The 15,762-nt window shown below is 43.5% G+C and overlaps 1 protein-coding gene across 3 annotated transcripts in view; it reads left to right on the top strand.

Moving 5' to 3' along the window:
- Positions 1-15,762, top strand: part of APBA1 (amyloid beta precursor protein binding family A member 1) — a 213,007-nt gene that overhangs the window by 140,817 nt on the left and 56,428 nt on the right. For all 3 annotated transcript variants that reach the window (XM_017543437.2, XM_037743823.1, XM_017543438.2), the window contains exon 2: positions 3,260-4,529. In XM_017543437.2, coding sequence (XP_017398926.1) covers positions 3,330-4,529 — 1,200 coding nt within the window. In that variant the 5' untranslated portion in view covers positions 3,260-3,329. The remainder of the gene's footprint in view (positions 1-3,259; positions 4,530-15,762) is intronic.

Raw genomic sequence — 15,762 nt, 5'->3', positions numbered from 1 at the left:
CGGGGTTTCACCATGTTGACCAGGATGGTCTCGATCTCTTGACCTCGTGATCCACCCGCCTCGGCCTCCCAAAGTGCTGGGATTACAGGCTTGAGCCACCGCGCCCGGCCCAAATGTTTTTTATAAATACCACTCCCAAAGTTGCCAGGGTAGGGAGAATAGTTTTCTTGTGTGTAGGGATGAACCTGAGCATCAACTTCAGCTCCTTCCTTAAAAGTTGATAGTTGCCTTTGTCCTAGAGAAACCCCCAAAGTCGATGTCTGTTATTTGTTAACATGTTGTAATACCACAACCCAAATCATATTATTGAAAACATGATGGTATGTAAAACACAAACACTGTATGTGAGTTTTGTGGACAGGGGTATAAGGAGAAGGTACTTAGTGAACAAAAAGCTCTATTGTACTAAAACTACATTATGTTAACACTATCTTCCTCCATCCTCTGCCCCACCAGAGAAGTTCCTTTACTACGGTTTAGTGTATGTACACACACGGAAATTCCATTTCTTTCTAATCAACACGTTTTATAAGAGGGTACCATTCACTGATTTTAACCCAGAATGAGCTAAAATTTCTTTTTAATACATATGTCAGTAGATCTAAAGAATCTTTCATCAATCTAAAGAAGAGCCATTTTCCCTGAAGATAGCAATTTGGTCAATTCCACACATGGTTATCATGAATTGTTGGTCGTTCAGGTGCTTTGTGTGATTTTTGTTACTGTTTTTCTTACACTGACCACATACAACTGAGACACCTGAGGGTAAAAGAACCCAGGAAAGTCTGTGATATGTTTGCTCTCCCTTTCTGTGAATGCTTGCTTTGTGTTTATTGGAATTAGATTTGTATGTTACGAAACCAATGTAGATTTAATGAAGATTTATCTGTTATCTTTTTAAGAAAGTTCTTATGAAAGAAACTTGGCTATGCTGTTCTTGTCCATGTATTGTATTGAGTTGAATATTTGTTTTGTGTTTCTCATAATCCACTGGAGGCTATTTAACTGGGTGGCCTGCAGCACCAACACTTGCCTCTTCTGTTTAGAGCAGGGGTTTCTAACCACGGGCTATGGACCCATATTCATCCATGGCCTGTAGGAACCCAGCTGCACAACAACAGGTGAGTGGGCACTGCTACCTGAGCTCCACCTCCTGTCACATCAGCAGCAGCCTTAGATTCTCATAGGAGCATGAACCTTATTGTGAACTGCACATGCGAGGGATCTAGGTCATGCACTCCTTATTAAAATCTATTAAGCCTGATGATCTGAGGTGGAACAGTTTCAATCATCCCCCTTCCTACCCGACCCTGCCACTGGTTTACAGCCTTAACCATCCAACAAGGTTTAAAGGGAGACTCATACTTGCTTTAGGAAGACTTTCTTTTACGTAGTCCACAGTCACTGTTGTCAGGAGTTAATGGGAGGAGCCCACAAATTTTTGAAAAGAGGCTGGGTCTAATTTATATGAAGTGGGACTCATGTCAAGTAGAGAAGCAATAAAAGTTGTTCTTCTCTTGTAAACCATGATTTGTTTCTTCTAGCAAGCATCAATCAGGGGTAGATCCATTAAAGAATGGGGGAAACATGATACTTCTGCTTAAATGTGGACTTGGTAGCTCCAAAATGGCCTTTTTTGCTATTGGGATGGTTATCAATGCTCGAAGGAAATTGCTGTGGTTGTGACAGGTAGTTGAATAGAATATAAGGCATCTCACTACTAGAGTCAATCAGATATCCCTGGTCCTCCTGGGGCTGCCTGCTATAACATTTAAGAGTTCACTTCCCATCAATTTTGTCCATTTGTAAGAGAGGCTCTCCAAAAGAACATAACAGCGAGTTTACACATACTGTTGAGCCCATTTGCCACAGGGATCTCAAAATCACAGGGGTCCTACCTGTTTAGTTGTTGTTCTTTACATTCTCTGTGTCTATTTCTATATACTGCACAGAATATACTATAGAGCTATTTTATGATAAAAATTGAGAAAGGTTGAAAGCAAATCTTTCTCACAAGCTACAAATTTCTCTGAAAATAGAATGAGACCTACCCATATTTAAAAAAAAAATACACCTGTTATCCCATTCTAGCTATAATGGCAACTCATAAAAATCACAGATTTTTAAATGCAGGGTATATGGGGGAAGTGACTATAGTCCTCCCCTGGAATCTGTGGGGATTGGTTTCAGGACCTCAGTGGATATGAAAATCCGTTATAAAATGGCATATTTGCATATGACCTATGCACATTCTCCCATATACTGTGAATCATCTCTAGATTTCTTATAATATGTAATATGATATAAATGTTATGTAAATCAGTTATATTTTATTTTTACTTGCATTATTTTTTATTGCTGTATCGTGTTGGGTTTTTTTTCCCGAAGATTGTCGTCCGTGGTTGGTTGAATCCTGGATGCTGAATGTGCAACAGGGAAGCCTGACTATTAGGAACCAACTGCTGTATAACACTGGCCTCTAGGAAGAAAAAGTGTCTCCTGGTCACACAAGTTAGGGAAACCCTGTATCCTGCATCTTCCTCCTTCTGGATATTAATGAAAAGTCCACTGTAACTCACCATTTTCCAAACTTATTTGATCACGGAGTCTTTTTTACCCTGTGTAATAGCTGTTAACATCCTGCATGTAGGAAATGAGGCCAGTCACACCATGGAGGTCCAGAAAATTAAGCCACTTGCCCGAGATCACAGAGTCAGTAATAACAGAGCCAGGGCAGGATCCCTCTGCTAGCTGGCAGCCACCCTCCAAATGGCTGCATATGTGTGTTACCAGCAATGGCTTCAAAAGGTGTTCAAGGTTTTTTGTTTTTTTTTTTTTTAAATTGATTTAAAGAGTGATTTCTAAAGTTACTAGGATCCTCGTTTAATTTGGAGAGATTTATCTGTTAGCAGATGGAAAATGTGTCAATTGGCCCATTCAATTTAGTAGTACTCTATTCAGATGCATCAGAAATGGGACCTGAATTGTGTGCGTGAAGAACAAAATGTTCCTGAGGCACTCAGTCTGAGGGATGGGGAAGGGAGAAAGCCAATAAGCAATTAAACAAGTAGATATGTAATTACAAATTATGATGCGTGCTATATATGTGCTGTTAGATTGAGCTTAAATTTGCAGTCATTTTGTAATTGACCCAGATCCAAAAGGAATCAATAGTAGTTGGTTTTATGGTTATCTGGATATTCATCTCATAACCACTGTTTGCACCACATGACGGCCTCTCCCATTCTTGTTTTTCCAGCCCAGTGGAGCAAAATGAGAGCGCAGTGAGCGGGGCCCAGCTTTTCTCCCAGCCGTCCCCGACGCCCACCATGAACCACTTGGAGGGGTCCGCGGAGGTGGAGGTGACAGACGAGGCGGCAGGTGGGGAGGTAAACGAGTCGGTGGAGGCCGACCTGGAGCACCCCGAGGTGGAAGAGGAGCAGCAGCAGCCGCCACAGCAGCAGCATTATGCGGGCCGCCACCAACGCGGGCGTGCCCTCGAGGACCTCCGCGCCCAGCTCGGCCAGGAGGAGGAGGAGCGCGGGGAATGCCTGGCGCGCTCGGCCAGCACGGAGAGCGGCTTCCACAACCATACGGACACCGCCGAGGGCGACGTGATCGCCGCAGCCCGCGACGGCTACGATGCGGAGCGGGCGCAGGACCCAGAGGACGAGAGCGCCTACGCCGTGCAGTACCGGCCCGAGGCGGAGGAGTACACGGAGCAAGCGGAGGCCGAGCACGCCGAGGCCACGCACCGCCGCGCACTTCCCAACCACCTGCACTTCCACTCGCTGGAGCACGAGGAGGCCATGAATGCGGCCTACTCGGGCTACGTCTACACGCACCGGCTCTTCCACCGCAGCGAGGACGAGCCCTACGCCGAGCCCTACGCTGACTACGGCGGCCTCCAGGAGCACGTGTACGAGGAGATCGGGGACGCGCCCGAGCTGGACGCGCACGACGGCCTGCGGCTCTACGAGCAGGAGCGCGACGAGGCTGCCGCATACCGCCAGGAGGCCCTGGGCGCGCGGCTGCACCACTACGACGAACGCTCAGACGGCGAGTCCGACAGCCCCGAGAAGGAAGCCGAGTTCGCGCCGTACCCACGCATGGACAGCTACGAGCAGGAGGAGGACATCGACCAGATCGTGGCGGAGGTCAAGCAGAGTATGAGCTCGCAGAGCCTCGACAAGGCGGCCGAGGACATGCCTGAGGCTGAGCAGGACCTGGAGCGCCCCCCCACCCCGGCCGGGGGCCGCCCGGACAGCCCCGGGCTGCAGACGCCGTCGGGGCAGCAGCGGTCAACTGGCCCCGCAGGCGGCGGCGAGGCCGGGCAGCGGTACAGCAAGGAGAAGCGCGATGCCATCTCGCTGGCCATCAAGGACATCAAGGAGGCCATCGAGGAGGTGAAAACCAGGACCATCCGTTCGCCTTACACCCCTGACGAGCCCAAAGAGCCCATCTGGGTCATGCGCCAGGACATTAGCCCCACCAGGGACTGTGACGACCAGAGGCAGACGGACGGAGATGTAAGTTGGTGAGGGTTCGGGCTTGCTCGGATCCACGCGGTGGGAGGGAGATGGTGCCCCATGGCCTTGTATGTCCCTGGGTAGTGCCTTTATGGGAAACGGTCTGTGGGGACGCTAAGAACTTTTCCACTGTAAGCCTCAGAAACAGCTTCCACCTAAACTCTCTTGAATGAAATACCAGCAGGAGAGAATTAAAGTGTCGAATGCATTCATCAGATTCTTAGCAGGATGGCTTCAAATCAGTGGTTCCCACACTGTGCCTGGAGACCTTGTGAGAGGTGCATTCTTGGGCGCATCACCCTCCACTTCACAGTTTCTGATTCAGAAAGCGTGGGGTAGGGCCCGAGAATTTGTATTTCTAATGCCAAATAAACAACAAGCCCTGATTAAGGAAGGAGACACTTCATTGGAAAGGATTATTGCAAAGGAGAGAAAGGTGCAGTTTCATTATAGGGAGGAAGGATTGTTGCCATAGGAGAACTTCTGACCTTAAGATCTTTTAGGATCTCTAGAGTTAGGCACAAGGTGGGGTTTGTTTTATAGGTAGGAGTAGCCAAGTAGAAGGAACAGGGTGTGTGAAAGTGGCATGAAAAGGGTGGGAGGTGAATGTGCTGTGGATCAGAGACTGTTTCTACCTGTGACCAGCATTTTCTCGGGAGCGATTGTATGCTGGCCAGTCCATGCACTGGGGAAGGAGAGAAATGTAAGCAAAGTTTGGCTATCAAGCCGTTCAGCTGATCATTTGTGAAGAACGAATGGGAATGTAGAAGGTCTGCGTTTGGCCTTGTCATAGGTAAACAAGAGGAGCATTCCTACTCTAAGTCAAAGGGGAAGGAATTTCCCAGAACACAAAAGGAGTGGGGTATTTCTTCATTTTGTTTTTCTGGTTCTCAGCTAAAGTTCAACATTGTCACTAACAGTTCCCACGTGATGCTGCTGGTCCCAGGACCACAATTTGAGAACTGCCTTAAATCAATCCTTTGACGATTTGGGATGGGTGGTGTGCCCTCTTTAGAGGAAATCAAGGAAGTCCTTCTGCGCCTTTTCATGCCAATGGTTTCTGCGGTTTTGTTTGTTTATTTGGAGATGGAGTCTTGCTCTGTCACCCAGGCTGGAGTGCATTGATGTGATCTTGGCTCACTGCAACCTCTTCTCCCAAGTTCAAGCAATTCTACCTCAGCCTCCCAAGTAGCTGGGCTTATAGGTGCACACCACCGACCTGGCTAATTTTTGCATTTTTAGGGTCTCTAGACATGGGGTTTCACCATGTTGGCCAGGCTGGCCTCCAACTCCTGGCCTCGTGTGATCCATTCACCTCGGCCTCCCAAAGGGCTTGGATTACAGGTGTGAGCCACAGCACCTGGCCAGTTTCAGCAGCTTTTTTGTTTTGGTTTGGTTTTTTGAGACAGTTTCACTTTTTTTGCCCAGGCTGGAGTGCAATCTTGGCTCACTGCAACCTCTGCCTCCTGGGTTCAAGTGATTCTCCTGCCCCAGCCTCCTGGGTAGCTGGGATTACAGGCACACACCATCACTCCTGGCTAATTTTGTATTTTTAATAGAAATGGGGTTTCAGCATGTTGGCAAGCAGGTCTTGAACTCCTGACCTCAGGTGATCCACCTGCCTCGGCCTCCCAAAGTGCTGGGATTACAGGTATGAGACACAACACCTGGACTCTGCAGTTTTTTCATCCACCCTATACCTCATTATTAGCTTCAGTAGGTGCCTAATTTTCACATCTGGTGGTATCAGGACATCCTTCCCAGTTCATATGTATTCTACTTTAAACCAAATTATTTTCATTGTGAAGAGCTATACAAAGAAATTGATGCCACCATTGACATTTTCCATTTTTGAAATACCTAAGAAATGTGATAACATGGCAGGCTTAGGTGTCACAATCTATTCAGAATGTATCAGGAAGACTAACCTTTGCTCTGACTTGTTTGCTATAAAGATTCTCTTTCTGCTTCTACTCTCCCTTTCCATACTCTTGAATAATTTTTAAGCATTTCATTTAAAAATGAATCTTAGAGTAAGATAAGGTCAAGAGCTTACATTCAATTTCATTCAATTCTCCATTTTATGATTACATCAGGCTGTTTCTCAATATATATCCTTGGCGCGAGAAACCATTATTGTAAAGTATTTGTTCATTTTACTTACACATAAAGAGCCATGCAGGTCAGAGTGGTAGCATTCGCCTCCTCTAAGGAATAGTCAGCATTTGCCGTTAGCGGATTAGGAAAGGTTGGAAACCAGTAGGGAAGGGAACTTCATTCTCCCCAGCAAGGGGGCAGCATTGGGTCAGTGAGTTCAGACATGTCCTCTCTCTCTGTTTTCTAGGCTTCTGATTTGGTGAAAAACAGGTGCACTCACATGTAGAATTCTCCTTGACCTCCAGCTGTCTCCAGATTCCTCTCAGCCAGGAGGGATTGCAGCACACATTTTGCAAATGGGGTGGAAATAGAGCAGGTTTTCAAAAGTAGGGAGTTGGCAAAAGGCTGGCTTCTGTATCCTTTTAGAAACCTGGAAAGCCACCAGAGGGAAAAGCTGCAGGCAAAATTGGTCCAGATGCTGGCCTCTTCCTTCAGCTTTTTCCAGTGCGCCAACTCCTTAAAATGACCTGCTTAAACAATTGCCACTGCAGCCTCACGATGAGTCCACAGCACAGCCTACAGTAGGACTGGGGGCTGACTTTTATTCATTTGAACTAGAACAGCTTAACTCTCTTGCATGCTGTTTCATTCAAAAGGTAGAATTAATTATAGAACATTGTATGATGCTTTAAGAACCCACCATGTCAGAAATTCAGCTTGATGCTAAGAAATCACTATGGATCACTGGATTATGAATAGTTAATATAAAGTGAAACTGAAAGCCTGTGCTTTAAAGTATTCCACCAGTCCTTTTAAAGCTATTTGTGGATTGCATTTCATCTGTCATGACATGTTTATAGGAAGGACCTTCCTTTGCTATCTCTTTAATGGTATTATAAGAATATAATGATATTATATTCTGTTGATTTCCACCTCAGCATCAAAAAATATTTCCTGAACACTCATTCTCCATGTATGCTGTTATAGAAAATGGAAAGGTATTTTAAAGCCATGTGGTCTGAAGTCTGTCTGGGAGGTACCTTATTCTAAATGCAAGTTACTGCCCTTCCCTTCTAAACCACAATACCTGATGTGGGGCTCAGTGATCTGGTTTTTTATTTTATTTTGTTTTGTAAACTTTCCCTGAGATTCATAAACATGTGAAAGACTGAGAACTACTGATTTAAAGGAAAAAATGTATTATCTGGGTACTTTCCCCATATAAGTGCTGTGGATTTAATATTTAATTAAATCTTTTATTAGCACAGATATGGTTTTAACAAAAAGAGCTATTTCACTGTAATTATGGTCAGCAGACCTGGAGAAATGGTATTCTTACAAAAGCAGTATTTTGAGTATTTGTACTCTCAAAATGACAAGATCAGAAACTATAATAAAGCAAATAAAATGAAACAAAAAACACCTATATTACCATTTGTAAGCCATCATTGCTAATAGCTAAATCTGCTTTTAAAGTACTTTTAATTCCTCCAGAATTTAAGCACTTTTTGCTTAGAGCAAACTGGTGTTTGTTTGCTGGTGGGTTGTATAGAAAGAGAAAACGTGATTGCTAACCTGTAAGAATTTACTGAACACATCTATTACATGCTCAGCACTGTGAGAAAATAACTGTGTTCTAAAATTTTTTTTTAAATACTTATGTGCTTTTCTTCCAGTAAGCAGTTTTACTTTTCCAAGCATATACTTTAGAACTATCTCCCAATCCCCTTCTTGAAAAATATTGATAATGAAAACCTGTCCTCTTTCTTTTCTTTTTTTTTTTTATTAAGATGGTGGCTTACTCTATTGTCCAGGCTGGAGTACAGTGGCACAATCTTGGCTCAACGCAACCTCTGCCTCCCAGGTTCAAGTGATTATCCTGTCTCAGCCTCCCAAGTAGCTGGGACTACAGGCACATGCCACCATGCCTGTCTAATTTTTGTATTTTTTAGTAGAGATGGGGTTTTCCCATGTTGTCCAGGCTGGCCTTGAACTCCTGACCTCAGGTGATCCACCTGCCTCCCAAAATACTGGGATTAGAGGCATGAGCCACCATGCCTGGCCTGAAGACCAGTTCCAAAAAGCCACAGCCTACTGATCTGTCTTTAGGCAGCAGAATCATTCAAGAACAGAATTATAGTAGACTCGGGGAGATTGATGTTAGCAAACACACAGTGTAAATTGGAGGGTTTTTGCTACTTTAAGTGGTGCAGTATACAGCTTGAAATGGTATTTATCTTTGCTGCCTCCTAGAATTCCAGTAAAATAATAAAAAGCACAAAGGCTGACAGAGAAAACAACAACAGATGAGCGCAACAAAATTTGGCAACACCCAAGTGGTAACTGGCTATGATAGGGGGATTAGTGTGCCCCAGCATTTCCAGCTCTCTTATTTTTTCAAACACAGAGACAGCTCTTCCTCAGCCCCTAGAAGTTAGGCATGGCCGGGGAAATGTGAGCCCTGAATTGTATTGCTTCCAAGCTGGAGCAGCTAAGGTCATGCTTTCTTTCCCAATGGAAACAAACCTCAAAGCATCATGTTAAGGGGGCAGCCTCACAAGATAGCCGTGCCTCTGTCAGCACAGGTCTCGAAAAACACGTTGGGCAGGGCTGGGACATGTACTGAGAGAGAAGAATCAACCTTTATCGTTTTAAGCCACGGAGATTTTGGGGTGATATGTTATCACCGCGTAGCCTGGTCCATCCTGACTAACACAGTGATGAGGTTTCTATTTTCTCTCTTCTGCCAAGTGTCTGTGAGGATGTATTAGGTAGACCCCCAAAAAAAGGCTCAGGAATTTGAGACACCGGGTACCTCAGGTAGCAGAAGTATGAGGGGTATGGCTGAAGAAAGAAGAGGATTATTTGGAAGCCTGTCACGGGAGACATTAAACTTCCTGATGCCTTATCCAGCTTGTGAAACAAGGCAATTCCTCCTCTCTCCAGAAGACGGGAGGCTTCTGTAAGGAACGGGTTAAGCAGAGAAGCACTGGAATTAGGGACATGGCAGCTGTTGGAAATGGAAACAAGGCATCTTGGGGAACATAGGGCCCTATAAGAAGTGAGACCTTGAGAATACCTTAGAACTCTTAGTTGTCAGGCTTATAATGCAACCCACTTGGGACCCCTATTCCCCAGCAGATAAGCATATTCTTCTCTGAAAAGGCCCAAGAGAAAATACTACAGATACTAATTTTGGGGGGGGTTCCCAGTACAACACCTGGCTTTCCACCTGATCACCCCATAGTGATGGCTCCTGCATCATGAGTACATGATCTTCCAATAGGCTTTTTGAGGATTTACTCTTAAATATGAATGAACAGCCAAGGATGACCAGACATGTAAAGAACATTTCTAACATGAAAGACAGAGACATAAAGCAAATGGAAAGTCACTTGGACAAATCAAGGCAGCAAAATTGAGGAAATCTTCAAAACAATAGGACAATTATGGCAAAAGAATGGAAAGTAGTAGAGACAAAGATAAAATGGAAGGGGAAATTATGAAAGACCACGTGCTGGAGCCAAAGGACACACGACCTTCCAGATTAAAAGAGTCTACTGGGTACCAGTGTAGAATAATGAAGTAGAAAAGACCCACAGAAGTTTCAAAACAGGAGGGAGAAAGAGGAGATTTTACAGACTTTCAGAGAAATAAAAACAAGTAACAAATGATCAGGAAACACAATGATGTTGGACTTGTCACAAGCAACACTGGAAGCTGGGGGGCCTACAGCCAGTCTATCTTCAATTCAGTGTGAATGTACAATAAAGATGTTTTCAGACAAGCAGTGTCCCAGAAAATTTACCTTGCATGGACCCGTTCTCAGGAAACTACTGGAGGATTGCTCTTCTTGCATGGAAGCATAAACCAAGAAAAAAGTGCAAAATCCAGGAAATGGGGGACCCAACCCAGGAATGCAGCAGAGAGAATCCCCAGGTGATGGGAAAGGAGATCCAAGGATCATAACGGTGCAGAAGTCCAGCGACCAATCCTGTGTGGCCTTCTGCTCAAAGGGCTCAAGTTAGGCAGTCTCTAGAAAGAGTAGAACTGAGAGATTTCCTGATAAATTTGTACCACCAGGAATTTTAGATGGTTGTAGGAGAATTTGGCATAAATTATTGGTCAGTCCAAAGGAGACTAAGAAAATAGAAAAACAATTCCATTATTTACCTCAATAAAAGAAATTGTGATATTGGCAAGAAATGCAACAACAATATGCATTGTAGCTCAGCAGAGAAGAGTATAGTCTTGAGAATACAAGCACTGAATATTGATTAACCAGAAATTGTAATGTTGAGAGGATGAGGGTACATGTAATATGAAAGAGGTAAATCTTAATTATAGTAAAGCCAGGAAGCAATATATAAAATTGAAAAACCAAGGTGAGGCAGTATAAACATGCTATTGATGAATATGGAAATACACACCTGGGGGAAAATGTTAGAAGAGTTGGGAGTGGGACCCTGGAGTGGGAGGGACAGGGAAGACTTTGATTTTTGCCATAAACTGCATGATATTGTTTGACTTTTAAAACTAAATTCATGTATTTCTTTGCTTTAAATGAAAAATATGCAAAAGTAGAAATCATCCTCCAGAGAAGACTTACTGCACAAAGGAACCATCACATTGTTACTGCTTTCCTGGAAACACAGAGAAAGGCAAACACTTCTGTACATTTTGTACACAATTTCTAAGAAATGACTGCTTTATTAACCATGTTATATGGTAAGATGAGTGCACCAAGTCTTTAATTTCCTGCAGTGTTTGCGTTAAGCACGCACGCTTGCATTTGGCTTACGTGACACACATAAGAGTAAAGAAATAAAAAGTAGGTTAAGGCGGGGGCTATACTACTTAAGGTGACGAGCACTAATTGGCAAGTGAATTTACACCTTGACAATGAAAAACCTGAAGACTTCAGGAGCTGTGGGCTTGATAGTGTGCTTAGTTGGAAAGCACAGAACATTTGTGGGAAGTGTAGCAGCAAGAATACTAATTGCAGTGGGAGTGATGCTTGCTGAGGTGAAGTGTGGATGCATTCATTTCTCCTCGGGTTTGTATACTTATGTAGGTTAATGGGCTTTACTTCAAAAATGAAATGTTTTTGAGATGCCTTCTTTTACCAGGGTACATTTAATGGCCCATTCTGCAACTTAGGATCCACAGTAAAGTGTCATATCTGTCAATGGGGAATAATGCTCTAAGTAAGAGACCTTAGTTGTCAATAACAACAACAACAAAATGAGGCATTTTTCTATGAACTGTGAGGACCTAATGCAACTAGAGTAATTTTTCTAAAGATGTAATGATCTTACTGGTACACCTTTAAAATGAAAAGGCTTCACCTTACAATCCCATTTGAAGAGCAAATGATTCATTTCAACCAAGAAAAAAACAAAAGGAGTTGGGAGAATGTTTGTTTTGATACTACCTAGATTGGAAATATTGTCTCTGATTATTTTAATTCATCTTTAGAGTCTCACCAGTCAGTTCAGCTCTAGGCAAGTTGTGTTGCCTGGTAGGTGTCTCCCCCACTGATATCAGATCATGAGCATCTAGAAGTCACCAGAGCAAAACTTGTCCAGTGATCTGCACACCAGAAGGCAAACTCTTCAGTTACTTTGTGCTCTCTGGAATACAAGAAAATGATGGATAAGACTGATCTTTTTTAACCCTCTGGGCTCCAATTTTTTCTTTTTGCTGACCCCTCTCCCAAGGGGAATCTTTCTCAACTTTTTTAATGGATTGTCTCACCAGACAGTATATATGTGAAACTGTGTCAAGAAGTGATAGGCCAAACAGCAGGGAAAGAAATGAATGATTTAGTCCGAGAGAATTTTGTTGTCAGTTTTCAGTCAGAGTTGCATCTCTTAGGGCCACAGTCAGGTGTCTGACATGCTTACTGAATAAGTGTATGCTCAATAAACTGCCCCGTAGTCTTTAGGAAAGTTGCGTCCCCTACTCCAACTATGCTCTCTCCATGTGTTCTTTAGACAGAATCTCACTCTATGACCCAGGTTGGAGTGCAAGGACACAATCCTAGCTCACTGCAGCCTCACACTCCTGGGCTCCAGCAATCCTCCTGCCTCAACCTACCTAGTAGCTAGGACTACAGGTGCATGCCATCATGCCCAGCTAATTATTTTGAGTGTGTGTGTGTGTGTGTGTGTGTGTGTGTGTGTGTGTATTTTATTTTTTGTAAAGACAGGGTCTTGTTATGTTGCCCAGGCTGGTCTCAAACTCCTGTCCTCAAGCGTTGGCCTCCCAAAGTGTCATATTACAAGCATAAGCCACCATGCCCAGCCACTCATATTTTCTGTGATAAATGTACTGGGGCTGTATTGGAGAGGAAAGGAAAGTGCTGGGAGAGGAACAGATATATCACAGATAATTGAATTTCAAGCATAACCCAGTTACATCCTGGAGCCCATGTAGTCCTGGGAGTTATGAAATGTGATTTGAGTATAAACATGATTATCTTTAAAATGAAAAATACTCCCATTACAAGTGTAATTGCAACGTGTTCTGAGTCCAAAAATGTAGTTTCTCAATCCACTTGTTTTGAAACACAGTCTTCGCTGACTGCTTTCTTGAGGCAGCCATGATTGAGGATTTTTGTTTAGACAAAGGTCACTTCATTCCCCTGAAGAGTTCCACATACAGTTTTTCTCCTTTTGTTTCTCATATTGAGACAACAGACATTCAACTTGACATGCTTAGCTGACCTCTTGGTCAGATCCTGCCCATGGGACATCAGAAAGTAAGTAAATAAGTCTGTTAATGGATTGAAGGAGATTTAGAGCCAGTCTGGACGTTTTGGCCCCAGTTTACCCAGAAGGAATAGCTGAAAATAGACTTTTTGTGACGCAGGAGAATTATGAAATGTGATTTGGCTATAAACATGATCATCTTTAAAATGAAAAATGCTAAATGTCTTTATGCTTATCTGGACTGGTCTCTTCCCCACACTTGTAATAATACAGATCTTGTCTTTATCCAGGTCACATTCCCATTAACTAAAGACAGGGCTTTGCTCTTTAAACATAGATTTCAAGGCCCCAGACTTCTTGATTAGAGCATCTGGAGGTTGGGTCGTGGCATGGGTATTAATGAGATTCAGTCAAAATTGGTAAACACTGGCTTAGACTGTGGACCAGAGTTAACACTGAATTATTTAGGATCTCATTTTCTACTTTTCTTGTATGCGTTAAACCTGTTGCCTCTGTCATTCACTGTCACTGTCTCATCCTTCATCCTGTATCTCTCTCGGAGCAAGTCACACAGATGCGCTGCTCAGAGTGTCCATCGTATGTACATCTTTTCCCTTACAGTTGATCTGTTGCACTTACCTTGAGTTGGTCACCTGCTTTCCTCCCAGGCTTCAGTTTCCTCATCAGTAAAATGAGTTAGTCAGATTTATGTCCCCAGGTAGCTGTGAGAGAAAATGGTTTTGCAGATATTGAGTCCTCTATGGAAACGTGAAATAAGAATCACAAGTTTGATTTGTCAATTACCTTTGGAAGTCAACGCTCACTTAACATTGGGGTTGGTCACTGGCGAACTGAATTAGGGGGCTGGGCTTCAGCAGCCCTTCCTCAACCCTCTCTGGGCTGGTGTTTCCTTTCTGCTGTCCTCAGCATTCAGATCCCACAACTGGGCTGCCCCTCTGGTCAGGCACTCAGGCGACCCTAGTTCTCAGCTTCCACCTTAAGCAGCATTATACCCTCAGCCTTTTCTTCCAGGGTTGGTCTGATTAACTTAAACTAAACTGCTAATTAGTGATAATGGCAACATGCACCACCCCTCCAGATAACATTTACCTTTTATTGGCATTTTATTTCTTATTCCGGCGACTAATGGAGAAAGTATTTTGAAGCAGGAAACAATTTCAGCACTAGCATTTCTTAATCAGAAACCAGCCACTCTCTTGCTGAGACAGAGGTATTGCCAAAATCCTGGGAATTGAGGGCTTGGTGTGAATACCTGCCCTGATCATGTGTACTTTTGCATCCACCTTTTTTTAAAAAAAAAAACTTTTTGAAAAATGATGTAATAAGGGTAGAGGAGCACCAAGGCTTCATCTGGAGCCTTGATTTCCTTGATGATACCCTGTCTCTGCCCTGAATTCAGCATGCCACCGACATGGATTTTTTTTTTTTTTTGATCGTTGCTAAGAGACTGCTGACCAAGGTCAAGTGTGTGTGCTAATTCATTAAGACTTGTTAGCAGCATCTTATCCTGTTGACCTTGCTGTTATGTTGTCAAGCTTACAAGGGCGAATGAAAAGAACTGTCTTGCTGCCAAAGCAAGACAATTTTGATGCCATTTTTTGTGAAGGATTCTTGTTAAGACATGCTGAACTGAGAGATTTCCTCTTGCTCATGACACCTTGCAGAGTTCTGGTCAGACAAAACTTTTCCAGGATCTGGTTAGCAAAGGATGAAGTGGAAATGGGACCTGAAATCCAGTAGACTGAATTTAGGATGAGTAAGTGTTCAGTTGGAGCCCTACTTCCCCAAGGGGATTGATTCCTTGATGGAATGTGATACATTCTTAGGGAGGGCAAGGGTGGTTCTAGGATAGCTAGCCCCAGTCTGTCTCCATTTGTGGTGTTAAGAGGACAAAACTCCAAGCATCCTCATCTCCGATTGTTCCCTTTACCTGCTGCAGAAGAGTATGCATTCCAGTGTCAGCTCTAAAACTAACTTTATTTTCTTATATGATCCAGACTGTATAGAATAAATGGGGCTGCCAGACCCGCTAGGTCAACATCCCAGAATCTTATCCAGAAGCATAACCTTAGAACCAAAGGATCCACTGCCAGGACAGCAGAAATGGAATCCAGTATATTTTCCAGATGGACCTCAGAAAAGGATGGGAAACTTCTTACACAAGTGAATGGTGTCAAAGGTATAAACGTGCTCTCAACCATCTACCATGCAAAGTGATTGAGCTGAGCTGTTATAGTTGTTTCTCTGCTGACACCTTTGTGTTTTGTTGAACACCAGCTACAGATAGGAATAAGAAATATGGCCTCAAAGCTATACTGTTCCTTATTTTGGCAGTTAACTAGAGAGAGTTTGTGACTACTGTCCTTAGTCAAAATTTGAAAGTACATCTTATAATTTATCAT

The sequence above is a fragment of the Cebus imitator genome, unplaced genomic scaffold, assembly GCF_001604975.1.
Source record: "Cebus imitator isolate Cc_AM_T3 unplaced genomic scaffold, Cebus_imitator-1.0 Scaffold155, whole genome shotgun sequence".
NCBI lineage: Eukaryota > Metazoa > Chordata > Mammalia > Primates > Cebidae > Cebus > Cebus imitator.
This window is presented reverse-complemented; position numbering and strand designations above follow the sequence as displayed.